At 33.9% G+C, this 15,231-nt stretch overlaps 2 protein-coding genes across 3 annotated transcripts in view; both read right to left on the bottom strand.

Moving 5' to 3' along the window:
• Nucleotides 1-15,231, bottom strand: part of LOC120432597 (RNA-binding protein 1) — a 454,616-nt gene that overhangs the window by 154,814 nt on the left and 284,571 nt on the right. The window lies entirely within an intron of this gene.
• Nucleotides 1-15,231, bottom strand: part of LOC120432616 (transcription factor SPT20 homolog) — a 189,431-nt gene that overhangs the window by 139,843 nt on the left and 34,357 nt on the right. The window contains exon 2 of the mRNA XM_039597863.2: nt 12,582-13,400. Coding sequence (XP_039453797.1) covers nt 12,582-12,660 — 79 coding nt within the window. The 5' untranslated portion in view covers nt 12,661-13,400. The remainder of the gene's footprint in view (nt 1-12,581; nt 13,401-15,231) is intronic.

The following is a 15,231-nucleotide window of genomic DNA, read 5'->3' on the forward strand; positions in this document are numbered from 1 at the left end:
ATTGTGCGACCTTTATTGCTAATGCTAATGCTATGCTAATGCTAATGCTAACAGGAAAAAATCAATTCCCGTAATCGTGAATTGTGTTCATGAATGTAAGAACCACGATAAAAAGGTATTCATGAGTAGTCATGAGCAGTCATGCCAGATATACAGATAAATCTCTATTTTACAGATTTTTCAATCCTAAAAATCACAAAATCTGTATATACAGATTTTCGAAAAATGATTATATTTAAAAAAATCACAATTTAGTAATTAAACTATGCTTAAATCTGTTGTTAAAAATTAAAAAATGTCTTCAATGGCTTCGAATTCGACATGATACAGATTTCCCATAAAATAATCTGGTATCGTTGGTCATGAGTTCCTTTGTGGTTCTCACATTCATGAATTTAACTCACGATTTCGGGAAATGATTTTTTTCCGTTCAATGCAATGACATAACGGTGTTGTCAAAATTATCAAAATTATTACTTATTGAAATGATTTTCACTTCATGACTATGCCCATCTTGGATGCTATTTTCAATCAATTTTGCAAAATCTTTTACCAGCATTGCTTCAATAAGGAATTATTTCAAAATATAATCTTTTCCCAGTGAATTTCACTCACCCACAAAAGATAATAAGGTGTGAAACACAACAGTTAAAATCGCTCTGAAGTTTCACGAAAATATCAACGATTTTTTTGTGATTTTCCTTGTTTGAATCATTTTATTTCGTTTATTTCGTTTTGTTTACTAACATTCCTTAATCTAAGCAAAATTACAATTTTTTTTAAGTATTACGTTTTAATTCTTGCAAATAAAAGAGTTAAACCTAAACTCCGACAGAAGTTATATTTTCGAATTTCTTTTTATCGATATTTCGTGAATGAGAGAGGAGGGACAACCTATCTTGTAAACTTTTAGAGACTTTCAAAAGAAACTTCTTTTTTTATTTTGTGGCAACTTTTTCGGGGACTTTTCTATGGCCAAAGATGACCTTTTGCATCACTGGTTCGTCCACACAATTCTCCGTACAATTTTGGCAGTTGTCCATACAAAATGTTATGTAAATATTCTGAAATCTGTTATCTCGGAAATGGATTTTCTGATCGAAATGGTCTTTTCAGCTAAGTTGTAAATTATTATTTGGACAATAAAAAAAAGTCTTTGCAAAATGACCCCTTTTTTATTTACTTTTTCACAAAAAGTTAAATTACTTAGCAAGCCAACTTTTGAGCCACAGAAAAGTAAGACAAAAAATCACGAAGATATTTTTATTCTTGAAGCATCAACGATTTAGAAAACATCATTTATGAAAACAAAATCAAATTTGCAATTGAAAATCACTTCACCTTGTTTTTGATGAAAATTATTATTTTAAAGTTATAACCTATTGAGTAAGAATTCTAGAGTAAATTTTAAAAACAACCTATGAGCCATGACCATTTTCTATGCAGATGGGACCTTTCGGAAATTTAATCTAGAATTGAGTGTTAGTTTTAGATAGCAAAAACCTATATTTTAGATAAAATTTAAATTTTATTGAAAAAGTGTCCATGATTTTTTTAAATATATAAGAACTCCAAATTTTCATTTAGGCTTCGAAAATCGAACTAATAGATACCGATAGAGCGTGGCAATGAATAAACACTGAGAAAAAGTTGTAAAAACTTTCAGAATAAAAAATATCCTCGACGTTTGAAAATAATCGAATTAGACTCGTTGTAAGCTTTTAAGTAAACAACTAACATGATAACACTTGATGTGTTCTTTTGTTTTTTTTTTCTCGCTGATTGAAAAAAAAATGCAACAAAAGTATTTTCCTAACACTTTTTTGTATATAATCGAGTTTTAAGAAGCAAGGAATCTTTTTACCGGGCTCTTTCTAAGACCCTTTTATACACAAAAATATTTATATTTTCTTCAGGTTGTATGATTTTTTACAAATAATCAAGATTCATCCTCAAATTAGTTTTGTTCGTTGTCATAGTCAAAATCAAAGTTTGTTGAAAAATTATTAATTAGAACCATTTCCAATAATTAGAAAATTTCCCGGGAACACCAGGGATTTCTAGGAAATTTGTTCAAAATTGGGTACTAAAGCCCTATGTAAATTTTTATGTACAACAGTAAAAAGCACGATTAAAACCCATTTCTGATCACTTTTTTTCATTTTAATGCAAACAAAAATTTTGACAAGACAACATTTTTTCGATGGATCAACTATGGTCCCCTTGGAACGAGCTGTCAAGTAGGAGCTTTTCTGTCAAGAAGGACCGCGAGGTTAATTTTTCAAAATTGATTTAAAAATACATTTTAAACTCTTTTTGGTCGTACAAAGGGTCATTGTAGTCAGAAAAATAAGCTTTATCGCTGTAAACAATAATATCAGCAATCTAAGCTTAATTTTAGGACCCAATTGCCGTTTCCTGGATATTTTGTTTGTTGTTCAACAAACATTGAAATACATTTTTTTTTATATGTGTAGTACTGAGCCTTGCCTACATCAGCAGTTTTTTCAAATGATTTTTTCTGCTCTCCCTAAAACCACTGAATCCTACGGAGTTGAGTTCATCTACACGGAGAAAAATGAGTTCGCAACATCGTGAACAAGCGTTTATGATTTTGGGAACCACGAACAATGTGTTCAAATTCCACGAGATTTGAACACTTTATTCGTGATTCCCAATTTCATGAACGCTTATTCATGATTTTTGGAATTCATTTTTCTCCATTTTTCAAGAAAATAACTTGCGGTTTTAAGGTTCTCAAAAACTCTGCAATATGGATTATTTTCAGTGTAGCAAATGAATAAATTGAATTGAATCGAACACTTTCCAAAGTTCTTCATTAAAAATAGTAGTTGCAAAAAATATTTAAAAAATTGATAAATTCGTTCAATGTCACCTTTAATAACGGTATGAGATACATGAGAAAAAAAATTGGAAAAACTTGAAAACGAAGAAAGTTAGGTAATATTGAAAGAAAAAAATATTAAATTAAAGAAAATGAAAAAAAATCTTCCCAGGGTTAACGGCTAATCCACGTGAACTTTTACGCCGCTTTTTTCCGCTTTACTTCAAATGTTGTAATGGTTTTTAGCGGCAAACCTTTTTTTTGTTGCTTCCTCCGAGTTCATTCATTATGAACATGTTTACGGCATATTTTATGGCCACCAGGAGAGCACCCTCGGCCTGGTGAAAAGTGAATTTTCCACCCGTAATTTTCACAACCCCTGCCGGGGTTGTGTGTGTGTGTTTTTTTTTTGCCTGAGAAGTTTCGGCCCCAGAGTTTTTGTTTTTATTGGGTACGCAAACAGGAATATAAAATTAGTCCTTGCTTCCAGCGAAACGAGCCAATTCCAGGTATTTTCTGGGAGCAGTTTTTTTGGGAATATGATCGTCATTGCGAAAAATTAAGGTTCTTTATTATTTTTAGACTATTTTTATGTTATTTTTTAACTTGGAAGTCAAGTAATTTTATAAAAATAAAAGTCAAACTATGAATTCAAAATTTTCCTCTTGTTCGTCTTAATACTATAGTCTATAGACAACCCCAAACTCGAGCAACAAACCCGGCTCCAAAACCGGCAACGAAACGGAAATCCATTAGCATTTTCATATCCTTTTCGCACGGGACGCCTACAGCCAGCCAGCCTGGTCGGGTTCGATCCTTTCGACCTTCAAGGTTCTGGTGGTGGTCCCATGTTCTGACGCAGGTGCCACAAGTCACACTTCTTCTTCGTCTTCCATGGGATAATGGTGACAGCGGCAAACCCTTGTCTCAGACAACGGGCCAGCACTTGAGCCTGGGGCAGACTTTTGCGTAGAGATAAAAAAAAGTCCGGATGCCGGGCAGTGAATTTAATTGCGATTTCAATATCCTTTTATTTTCGAGGAACCTGCTGGATGATGCGATTTTATTGAAAGGGAAATAAATTGAGAGTATTTTTAAACTTCGTGAATTGATGGCAATCATTCTGAATCAGAAGGAACCTTGTATGACAGTATTTTTAAAATATTGATTTTTTTTTTTAAAACCTTCGTAAAAACAAGGCGCTATTTTGGTCCAAAATATCGAAAACTCAGTTTTCCTGATTGTTTTTCCTTCAGTAAAAAAAATGGAAAAAAATGCTTTGCGAGAAGACGGTGATTTAACGGATTGCAGACTGGACTTCGTCATGTGTGCGTGATGATTTCGCTAGCTCAGACTGCTCAGAATTTGGGTCAGGGTCAACTCCACCAGAATAGATATTCAATAATTAATGTTACCTCTGAAAATTATGAATTTTCATCAGTTTTTGATGAATATTTATCAGGTTCACATTTTTACACATTTTATATGTAATATTACTCAAAAAAGAGGTAATATTCAACCTACCAAATTTTCAACATTCCAAAATTTAACTTTTTTTTCTGTGTAGAAAAAGTTACGTTATCAACAAAAAAATTTAGGTGACTAACGTCATGATTCGAACTCCGGACACTCGATTTTTCTTATGAACCGCACAAATTTGGACTGAAATGTTGGTGAATGGTATTCTTTAGGTCTTAAAAAAAACCGTTAACATCAAAACAATCAATATTTTATCTAAAAATTTGCTAGAATTTAAGGAAATAAAAATAATAAATTTCTGCTTTGCCTTCCCGTTGCATCGGACACCTATGAAATATTTCAGTGTTTCACATTTTTTGGTAAACTTATAATTTTATTTTATTGTTTTGGCAGTAACTACAGCGTTCAAACAAACTTTAAATGAATGTTGATGGTAGAATTTATCAAATAACACAGTTTTGACAATCACAATGCGAACTTAAATTAAAATAATTGATAAAACAAGATGAGGTGTCCGGGTTTCGAAGCGTCCGGGAATTCGAATCATGACGTTATAACTTGAAAACGTAGTATGATATCGAAACTTATGTAAAGAAATTTCGATTGCTAATTTTATTTATAACATCTATAAATATCAGAAATTATGAATTTTTCGATAAATTGCTATCACTGCCAAATGTATTTTGACCACCCTTTGCCGTAGCTCCAAAGTTGCCATTTTTTGTAATTTTGGTGAGATTTATTAAAGACTCTTAATCGATCAGAAAATCCGTTATTAAGGTACAGATTTTTAAATATTTTACTAGCATTTTTGTATGGAGGTTGACTTTTTTGGTAATTTTTTTATCCAAACCAAAAAATACAAACATTAAGTTAAAAAAAAGCTCATTCTTTAGAGAATTACTAAGATGACAATCTTGACAATATTGGTAGAGAATTACCCCTACCAACTCACACGAAATCGGAAAAGGTTGCACCGACCCCTCTTCGATTTGCGTGAAACTTTGTCCTAAGGGGTAACTTTTGTCCCTGATTACGAATCCGAGGTCCGTTTTTTGATATCTCGTGACGGAGGGGCGGTACGACCCCTTCCATTTTTGAACATGCCAAAAAAGAGGTGTTTTTCAATAATTTGCAGCCTGAAACGGTGATGAGATAGAAATTTAGTGTCAAAGGGACTTTTATGTAAAATTAGACGCCCGATTTGATGGCATACTCAGAATTCCGAAAAAACGTATTTTTCATCGAAAAAAAACACTAAAAAAAGTTTTAAAAACTCTCCCATTTTCCGTTACTCGACTGTACAAAATTTTGGAACATGTCGTTTTATGGGAAATTTAATGTACTTTTCGAATCTAAATTGATCCAGAAGGGTCATTTTTTCATTTAGAACAAAAATTTTCTCTTTTTGAAATTTCGTGTTTTTTTCTAACTTTGCAGGGTTATTTTTTAAAGTGTAACAATGTTCTACAAAGTTGTAGAACAGACAATTACAAATTTTTTGATATAGAGCAATTCCAGCTCAAATCAGGAATTTTTCTGGTACTTTTGTACCCGACCCTCTCCGATTTCAATGAAACTTTGTAGACATGTTATCCTAGGCCTATATAAGCCATTTTTGTGTATATGGATCCAATTGTACTCGAAAATGACATTTGAGAAGGGCGTAAGTTATTTAGATATTTTTGTTTTCTGTAATTTAAAAATGACTGTATCTCGAAGGCGTTGCATCGTACCAAAAAGTGGTCAAAGACAAACTTGTAGGAAATTGGACGGGCTTTCTGAAAAAAATACACTGAAAGAAAAATACACTCCACTTTTATGAGATTTTTTGATTTTTAAGTTTAAAAGTCAAATTTTAAGGTGAGCCCACGATTTTTTTTTCGTTCAAAATTTTTGTGAAAATAGCCTAAGATGTAACAAAAAGACTCACGAAAAATGCAGGATGGAGCAACTCACCTAAAAAAATACAAAAATCATTTACTGAAACTGTTTTTTTTGAAAAGTGCTCTAAACGTCAAAATTTTCAAAAACCGAATACGGGAATCGATTCTCCAGACAATTTTACATAAAAGTCTCCATATTGACCATTGTCCTAAGTCCAATCCTTGTGAAGTTACAGTGATTTTGAAAATAAAAATGTTGAAAAAATAGGTTTTTTGATGGTTTTTGGCAATTTCTATATGACTGACTTGATTTTTCAGTCTCGAAAATATTTTTCCGGAAAGCTCGTCCAATTTCCCATAAGTTTGCCTTTGACAGCTTTTCAATTGGATGCATGGGCTTACAGATATAAGGTAAATTACATTGCTTTTCAGTGTGGTAGGAATCTGGATAGTAAATCATCTTACGTAAATATTAAAACGAGTCAAATTGAAAAGCTGTCAAAGGCAAACTTATGGGAAATTGGACGAGTTATCCGGTAAAAATATATTCTAGACTGAAAAATCAAGTCTATCATATAGAAAATGCCAAAAACACAAAAAAAGCTGTTTTTTCAACATTTTTATTTTTAAAACCGCTGTAACTTCGCAAGGATTGGTTTTAGGACATTCTTAGATGAGCAATTCTAATTTTATTTCCATCCAAACTGGCTAAATTTCTGCAAACCGTTCAAGAGTTTTAAACAAACCCATAATTTCAACACGTGCCTAGTTTGAAATGTCACCATGTTTTCACCGTTTGTCGAAGTCAATTCCCTTTCCTTCAGTTCTGTTTATGTCACGGGAAGCGCTGCAAAATTGAAACTGAAACCTTTTCCATTTCTAAAGCTCCACGTGCCTTGCAGGTTCAACCAACCCCGTGCCAAGAAGGTGAATAAATAAAAGACTTAGTAATCTTTTTATGGGATTTCCAACAAGCCTAGGCTTTGCCCCGGTATGGGCTATATGCAGTAAAGTTGAGCTTATTTTCTGGGCCGTGTTCTTGAAGGAAACCTCGTTTCGCATTTTCTAGACTTTCCTGGTTGATTTTGATACTTGTTGTAGGCAGCATGATTATAAACAAAATGAGAAGGATTTTCTTCAAACGACAAAAAGAGCAACAGTATTTGTATTTATACTTTTCATCATAAATGTTATAATTAAAAATACAAGAGAATTTCTAATAAAGAAGCTAAGAGAATGCGAACTTACATAAATAAGCAATATTTCTTAATTAAACTATAACTCCAGCAACCTTCTTCCCTTCCAAGAAATATTCCTTCGTCAATCGCCGTAGGGCATCGGTAGAAAGTCTCATTTGAGCGGGCCGGCTACCTTTAATGACAACCTATTGCCGCCATATCAGAGGCCAAGATTACCATCGGTAATTGGAAAATAAGGCCATGCCCGGAGGAGCCTCTCCCTCCTCCGCGCGACACGGAGCCATCTCCGGTGACCGCACATCAAACGGTTCGAGGAAGAAAAATGAAAATTTCTTCTTCGTTGGAACCAGCCAGCATTCCTGCAGGAAATTGGCCAGCGTGTGGTAATTAGAACGATGGGCGTTAGGTGTTAATAGTGTCCATGGTTTGTTTTAATTGGAGAGATCAATTTCTTGGTAGGAGATTGGTCTATTTTTCTTGAGATTTTTTTTTCAGAAATAATTATCACATGAAATGCATAGCATTGAATTCCTGAAAATTTCACAATTATTATTAAACAACGGTTAAACCAAACAACTTCACGTTTTTATTCGTTAAAAATTGAGACATCAACCCTAAAATGCAAATTTTCAGTAGCCCTGAAACAGAAGAATCTGACACCCAGGCCAGGGTTCATCAAAAATTAATTCCACGGATCGAAGCACCAAAAATGCCAAGCCATCAGCATCTTTGCCAAGATCGTTGGAGAAGAATTCCATGCTCGTTTCCCCATTTTCCCAAAGCCTAGAGTAGGAAAGGGAAAAGAGACGGGTGCGGGAGACAAAGTGAGTTTTCGTGAAAAAGGCATTAGCCCAAATTGGGGGGCCTATTTTCCCAGCCCAAAAAACCTCGGGCGCACCTGATGATGGGCTGGGAAAATGCTTTTCTATTTTTCACTTTTCCCGCCGTCGTCGTCAACGCTGCCGTCGCTCGAGGGCATTAGAAAATTGAGAGCAAGCAATGGTGACGACAGGAATTGAAATATTAATGGTTTAATGCCGTGCGATCAGCGATAAATTGTTTGCGCGAGAGGTTTTGAATTTTGAGCAGCAGACAAACCAAACAAAAATTCGGCTTACCGGCTTTCTCATTAGAAAAGTTCCACAAAACAAAGCTTCACCAAGTTAAACAATCTTCCGAAAGAGTTGTACACAACCCGTCAATTACGTTACTGGAAGTTCGCTTTCAAACAAGTTGCTGCGCGCAGCTTCCGCAAATTGGCGCCAATTTACGCCGCCGTGATTAATGAAATTATTTTACATGCTGACTAATTATATTTGCGCTTGATAATTTCCCCACTCAAATCTGATTCGCCGAACTCCGTATGGAAAACTTGCATACGGTAGGAAAATTTTCAGCAGTTAGGAATTTTCACGGCAACGAAAAGTGACGAGTTGCGAATTGATTTGTTCCTGGAAATGCTGGCGCGTTGGCGAAGTTTTGTTGTCACCTTTTATGAGATTTTAATGGAGTTTCCAAGAAATCCATGATCCGACTCTGCCTCGAGGCGAACTTCGATCTGAAAATTTGACTTACATCCTTTTCCAAAACTGATTTTGAATCTTTTAAAAGCATTGGACTTACCTATGAACTCTTAAGTATTAAAGAATATTTGGTGATTTTACTTGTTTCAGGAAAAAAATTACTTGTCCTGGAGACAGCTTTGGCCGTACATTAAACTAATATCCCCTACTTTTTATGACAAAATCAGAATACTCTAAGTTTTGGACAGGCACTTTGTTGTGTCTTGCAAACTAGTGGTTTATGTTTATGTCAAAAAATGTGGAAAGCACTAAAAAAATCGAATAGATGTCTGGAATTTTATCTAAAATAGCATAGGCATAGTAGAATGGATGGAAGTAGAATAGAATAGTTGCATTAAACTAAAAGCAAAAGATCCGGTTTTAAAAGGTACATACTTGTATGGTCATAACTTGAGACAGGGTTAACAGATCTTCAATACTTTAGACTCATTAGGAATGTATTTCGATAAACCACCAATGATTGATAATAAGTTGTCATAACCAGGGACAGGGTTGCCAGATCTTCAAATTTGTAGTCTTTTTGGAATGGTCTTACAATTACCTGTCCAACAATTTGTATTATGCCCTAATTTGCCACAATTTTCGATCCTTATCTAACATCCGGATATATGCGAAAGCACATTTTTATACAAAACTTTTAAACTACTTATCAAAAGTTCAAACAATTCCATAGCGACGTATGGGACCCTAAAACAAGTCAAATGCGACTGGTTTGGCAAAAATCGGTTCAGCCAGTGCTGAGAAAACTGAGTGACATAATTGGCACATACACACATACGGACAGACATTTTCCGATTCTGTGTCGGTAGGTATACGTGGAGGTGAGTCTACTAGTTTTGTGAGAAAAGTTAATTTTTAGAGCCGGTGAAGAAAGCAAAATGATTCTTTTTTTTCGTAGAACTAAAGTTCTTGAAAAAAACTACAAATAGAAATCTCCGAAAATACAATTTGGAAAGTGGAGGGTTAATCTGATTTTTCCTTCAGAAAAGAAGTTCAAAAAAAGTGACTGAACTGCAATTGGTTATGAAATGAAAATATTATATGTAATGAACAAATTTATTAAAAATTACTTTTAAAAGATCATGGTCAAGGCAGATCCTTTTACAACAAGAACTTTTAAAAAAAATACCCAATAATAGGCTAGAGCAATTCTCAACGAAAACTGGGAATGGTTTTCATATGTATTTTTTTAAACCGGCTGAAACTTTTTGGGGAACTTCCCTATGACCAAAGGAGGTATTTTGAATCATTGGTTATTCCAGACAATTCTCCATACAACAGTGGTAGTTGATAGAAAAAAAAATGTTTTTTTTTATGGTTGAAAGGTTTGGTATGCATCTTGAAAAAGCATTTTTTCAGAACTATACGATGTCTTAAAAGATTTTTTTCCACAACTGTCAAATTCTCTAAAACCATTTTTTTTTTATTTTTGATATGTTTTGGGGAATTGGAAACGGCAAATTATGAGCAAATTGCATAAATTTAACTTTTCAAAAATATTGAATATGTTCTTTAATTTTTATTTACAAAAATCATTGTGAAATACAATCAAATTGGGCATGGAAATTGCATCATATTTGTTTTAACAAAAAGTGCTATTTTCAAGTGACAGCCATTTTAGGGACAATTACAGGCAGGGTTGCCAGGTTGCCAGATTTTTCAAGTATCAACCAGAATAAAGGTTCACTGTGCCAGATATTCACAGATTTTGCCAGATTTTTCGCTTTATGCTCATTTTGAACAATTTTGTTATCGAAATGAACGAATTTAATTGAAAATCAAAAAAAGAGAAAATGTAAATTTACTGAATTCTAAAAACTTTTGAATTAATTCATATCCTTCATGTTATATTCTAGTCTGCCAGATGTTTCCAGATTTTTTTATCGATACTTAGCCAGATTTTCCAAGTTTTAACCTGGTAACCCTGATTACAGCTAACACATAATTTTGTTTTTTTTTTAATTGTTCAATTTCATTTTTGGACTTTGAAAAACGGACAAACAGTTGCATTGCAAAGAACAAAAGTATTTTCAAAATTAAATAAAAAAAATACCGAACCTTAACCTTTTAAAAATGTATGGCTTATATCAGAATTTAAAAAAAAAATCAGGTGGTTTAAAAATTTCACAAATTCCGTCCGAGATTTTTTTTTGTGGTTCAACCCACAAATCATTGTAAAAAAACAACCTTTAAAAACTTAAATGACCTACTTAATGTGTGCATTATGTTAAAAATAATATGGAAAATCTGAAAGTTGGCAGCAGTGAATCGAAATTTTACATTGAGGTGTTATTTAGTGTTTTTTTATAGAATGCTTTAAGTTTAGCGTATTAAATTTTAACTGGACTTATATTTAGATGTTTGTAGATGATCAATTAAGATAAGAAATGTTTTTTTTTTTATCTAAAAGATACTTTCAGTTTTGTTTTTGAATTAGGGACAAAAATTTTGAAACACTTTTGGACTTCAAATTTAGAAATTAATTACAATGTTTTTGTCATTATCTTTTACTTCGTAATCTGATCACCCAAAGGCATACATAAGACATACATAAGGCACATAAGACAGAGATGGCCAGGCCATCCCATAATAAATGCGCTCCAAATTTGAAAATTATTTTGCTAATTTTGTTTTTTTTTAATTGGAAAATGCCCGTTTTATCTGGAACCTATCAAAACATACAAATATTGTGCAAAAACGTATATTAAATGCTAGAGCAGGTGTTGAAATGTTTAAGTATTTGTTAAAGGCATATTGATGTACATGTTTCTTTTAATTTGCAGTGATTTTGTCAAAGAAAATCGATGAAAAATCAATAAAATTAGTTTAAAGTTAAGTGTGTAAATCCGGTTGGTTTGTAAAAAAACCTACATTCACCTCTTGTGCTGTACTCCAAATTGATGCAAATATTTTCATCTGTTATATTTTTCATAATTTGGTTAATATCATTAATAGTAAACTTAAAAAATGCTAATTTAATAAAAATAACATTACAAAAACACTATGTAACTTTCAAGCGAAAACTTTCCCTGAAAATTCATAAAACTTGTAAACAAGCTGAACTCAACACAACCACTCAAAACCCTTCCAAGAACGCTTAAAAAAGGTTACAATTTGTAACATACCCTATTCTAAACAACTACTCCTTCCGGGAAGGATTAACTTTTCTACCGACGCTCAACATACGCCCTAAACTTTCTGCCAACGTACTGAAAACCAGCTAATCATCATCCGCCTCAAGTGATCCAATTTTCCACCAACTAAGCGACCGTAATCTCACCTTCGTTTTTCGCTTAAACTAGTCGGTGTTACGCAAGAATCATCATGATTGTGTTAATAATTAACCAACTAACGGAAGGAAACCCCGCGGCGAAAACGGAAATCCCCATGATTGATGATAATCCCGCTTTGCCAGACAATTTATAAACGACGAAGCCCTATTACTGCTGAAAGAAGTTTAAAAAAACGAACGAATGCATTGTGGAGGCAAAAGTGCATCCAATAAATCCTCCCCCAGGGCAATCTGCAATGACTCGCTCTCTTCCTGGCAGTGCTGGCAACACTGCCAAGCTCGACTCTGTGTACTTACTGTGTCCACTCTTCTTGCCGTTGGATTTGCTCTTGTTTTTCCTCGGGTAGAGATGAATCTTGCTCTGTCCGCAGCCCATCCTTGCGGGTTTCGCTACTCCTTCTTCTTTTCGCTAGGGTCAGCTACTCCGGAACGGGACAATCTGGTCACTATCCTTAGACCAGCTGGGATGTCACCGACTGCCGCCGCCGGGGTGTGATTATTTATAAACTTGTGAAAGGCTGTAAATTGTAGTATCTTTTTCTCCTTCCTTGGGTGAAGCCTTGATCCAGAAGAATTTTTCTATCACGACTCCCAACTCAGCCGGATTTATGACACACTTATCCCTCCCTTCAAACTGGCTGGCACTAATCCGATTCTTCTGCTCGACTAATTACCCACCGATGTCACCGTAATATTTCACGTGACCCGCCCCCCTTTCGAAAACTTTTCCTTCTCTTTTTCGCCGAATAAAACTTATCCCCCACTAGACGGAACTCGACCCGACCACCAAAAAAAAACCTAATTTATCTGTTCAGCACCGTCACCGCACTCACTTTTCCTCGCATAAAACGATCATAAATCTTCATCTTCCCTCCCGCCACCACACACACTGAGACACACGTGGCACGTGTCACGCACCACCACGTGTGATGAACGGCTCACCTTTTGCCTCCCTCACGACAATTTTTCCTCCTCGCACACACGAGTGATAATTTTCCATCTAATTCCCGGTGACCTAATCCGAGCAATTCCTATTCCAGGAACTACGGTGAGATTCGGGCACCTGTCGGGATTCGAACACACGACGTTTTGCGTCACAGAATTCTGAAAAGATTACTGGAAGAAAGAAGAGAGAATAAATATTCTGTCAGTTGAGCTGAGGAATTTGACAGGTTTTGGTCAGTCGGAGCGATATACACGGTTGAATTGGTTTACTGAGAGAAGATGAATTGGGCTGAATGAGGTGTAGTTTGTATGAGACAGTTAGGGTGACCAACATCACCTATTTTTTATTTATTTTTGTCCAATTCCGATTTTTTCAGACTTATATTCCTAACCCGCAAAAATGGGGAGCAATTTTTTGCAAGTTTTTGCGACTCCGATCTTTGATGTTAAGGTGTTGAAAGTATAAAAAAACCCTTTTTGTAGTGAGATCATCATATTCTTGCAAAAATATTTCCTATCATGGTTATTCTATAGAACATGCACCACTGGCGCTAAATTCAAGTTGATTTATGAGATAACAATGGACCATGCGTTGGATGAATTCTTCTACACAGCCGCCAGTTGACAGTGTTGACACAGACAGAAGCGATTATCAGATTAACCTTAGGACTGCTGTGTGGCACAAGGGAGAGATATATTTATCAACTTTCCAAGACAGGCATCGAACCCTCACGTTGCGTAAGGTTGCTGAACGTACTTTAATTCATTAGAAAGATATGTTTTTTTTTGTAATTCCGTTTTATTTTTTTAATTCCGTGTTTATTAAAGTTCACAATTTCAGTGTTTTGAAGCCTCTATTTCTTCTAAGAAATTTGTCAGACCAAAAAATCTAAGTTCATTGCAAAAACCATCGGAAACCTATTTTAATTTCGACTTCCCTTCAAAACGGCGCTAGGGTTTAATGTAATAACATAAATATTTGTCCGTCCATTTTTCATGAAAACTTAAGTTGCTATTCACGAATTGAGGATTCAACAAAGCGCTCTCAAATTGTTGTGGGGTTAAAATGCAAAGTTACACATTATTATCAAGACAATTCGAGAAAAAGCAAAACATTTTACACATTTTTTATGAACTTTTTATCACAAAGCATTTGTACAAAATTTACACCCTTCGATTTTTTTTTCAATTAACAAAAAGTTATGATTTTTTGGAAAAAATAGTAATTTTTCGAAAGTATCGAAAAATCTTTCGAAAAAACTTCCAAAAATCATGTTTGGTCGAAAATTTTAATTCTCTTCAGTAAACTTTGCATAAAAATAACCGTTTGCGAGTAAAAGCTATTTTTAAGTTGACATTTTATCAGAAAAAATGTTTTTTTTTTGTAATAGAGTCTATCTCAGAAAAATATATACAATCCTCTAATAGATATTATTGATCAGAACTTTGAGGATGTGCGACAAAAGGTAGGAAAAAATCCAGTTTTGTAATAATATTTTTAGGACTTTTCCATTCTTTAAAAGCAGTTCTTTCAAAAAAGTTTGACTTCTGGAATATGTTTTAAGTTTTTATTTTATTTTAAGCAACAACTTATTCTTGATTGTCATAATATTTTTGTGAGTTTTCCATTCATTAAAACATGAGCAGCTGATCAAAACAAAATTTTGACTTCTTAAATATTTTTCAAGTTTTTGTTTCTTTTTTTAAAACCTATTCTTGACTGTCGTAATGTTTTTGTACTTTTTAAAATCTTTAAAAAATGAGCGAACGTTTCAAAAAATAAAAATGTCTTTAAATTTTATGAAACAAAACAAACAAAATATTGTTTGGAATATTTTTAGGCTCACATCACAAGTTTTTTTCTATTTTTTTAATTCGACCATTTGTCCATTCCATTTGACCTTATGTATTTCAACCTTTTGTCATACATCCGAACTTTGGTTACTGAAATATGGCCTTGCAAAGAATTAAAACAATTTGCATATTTTTTATGTCATCTTTA

Source organism: Culex pipiens, chromosome 3 (genome assembly GCF_016801865.2).
Source record: "Culex pipiens pallens isolate TS chromosome 3, TS_CPP_V2, whole genome shotgun sequence".
Classification (NCBI taxonomy): Eukaryota; Metazoa; Arthropoda; class Insecta; order Diptera; family Culicidae; genus Culex; species Culex pipiens.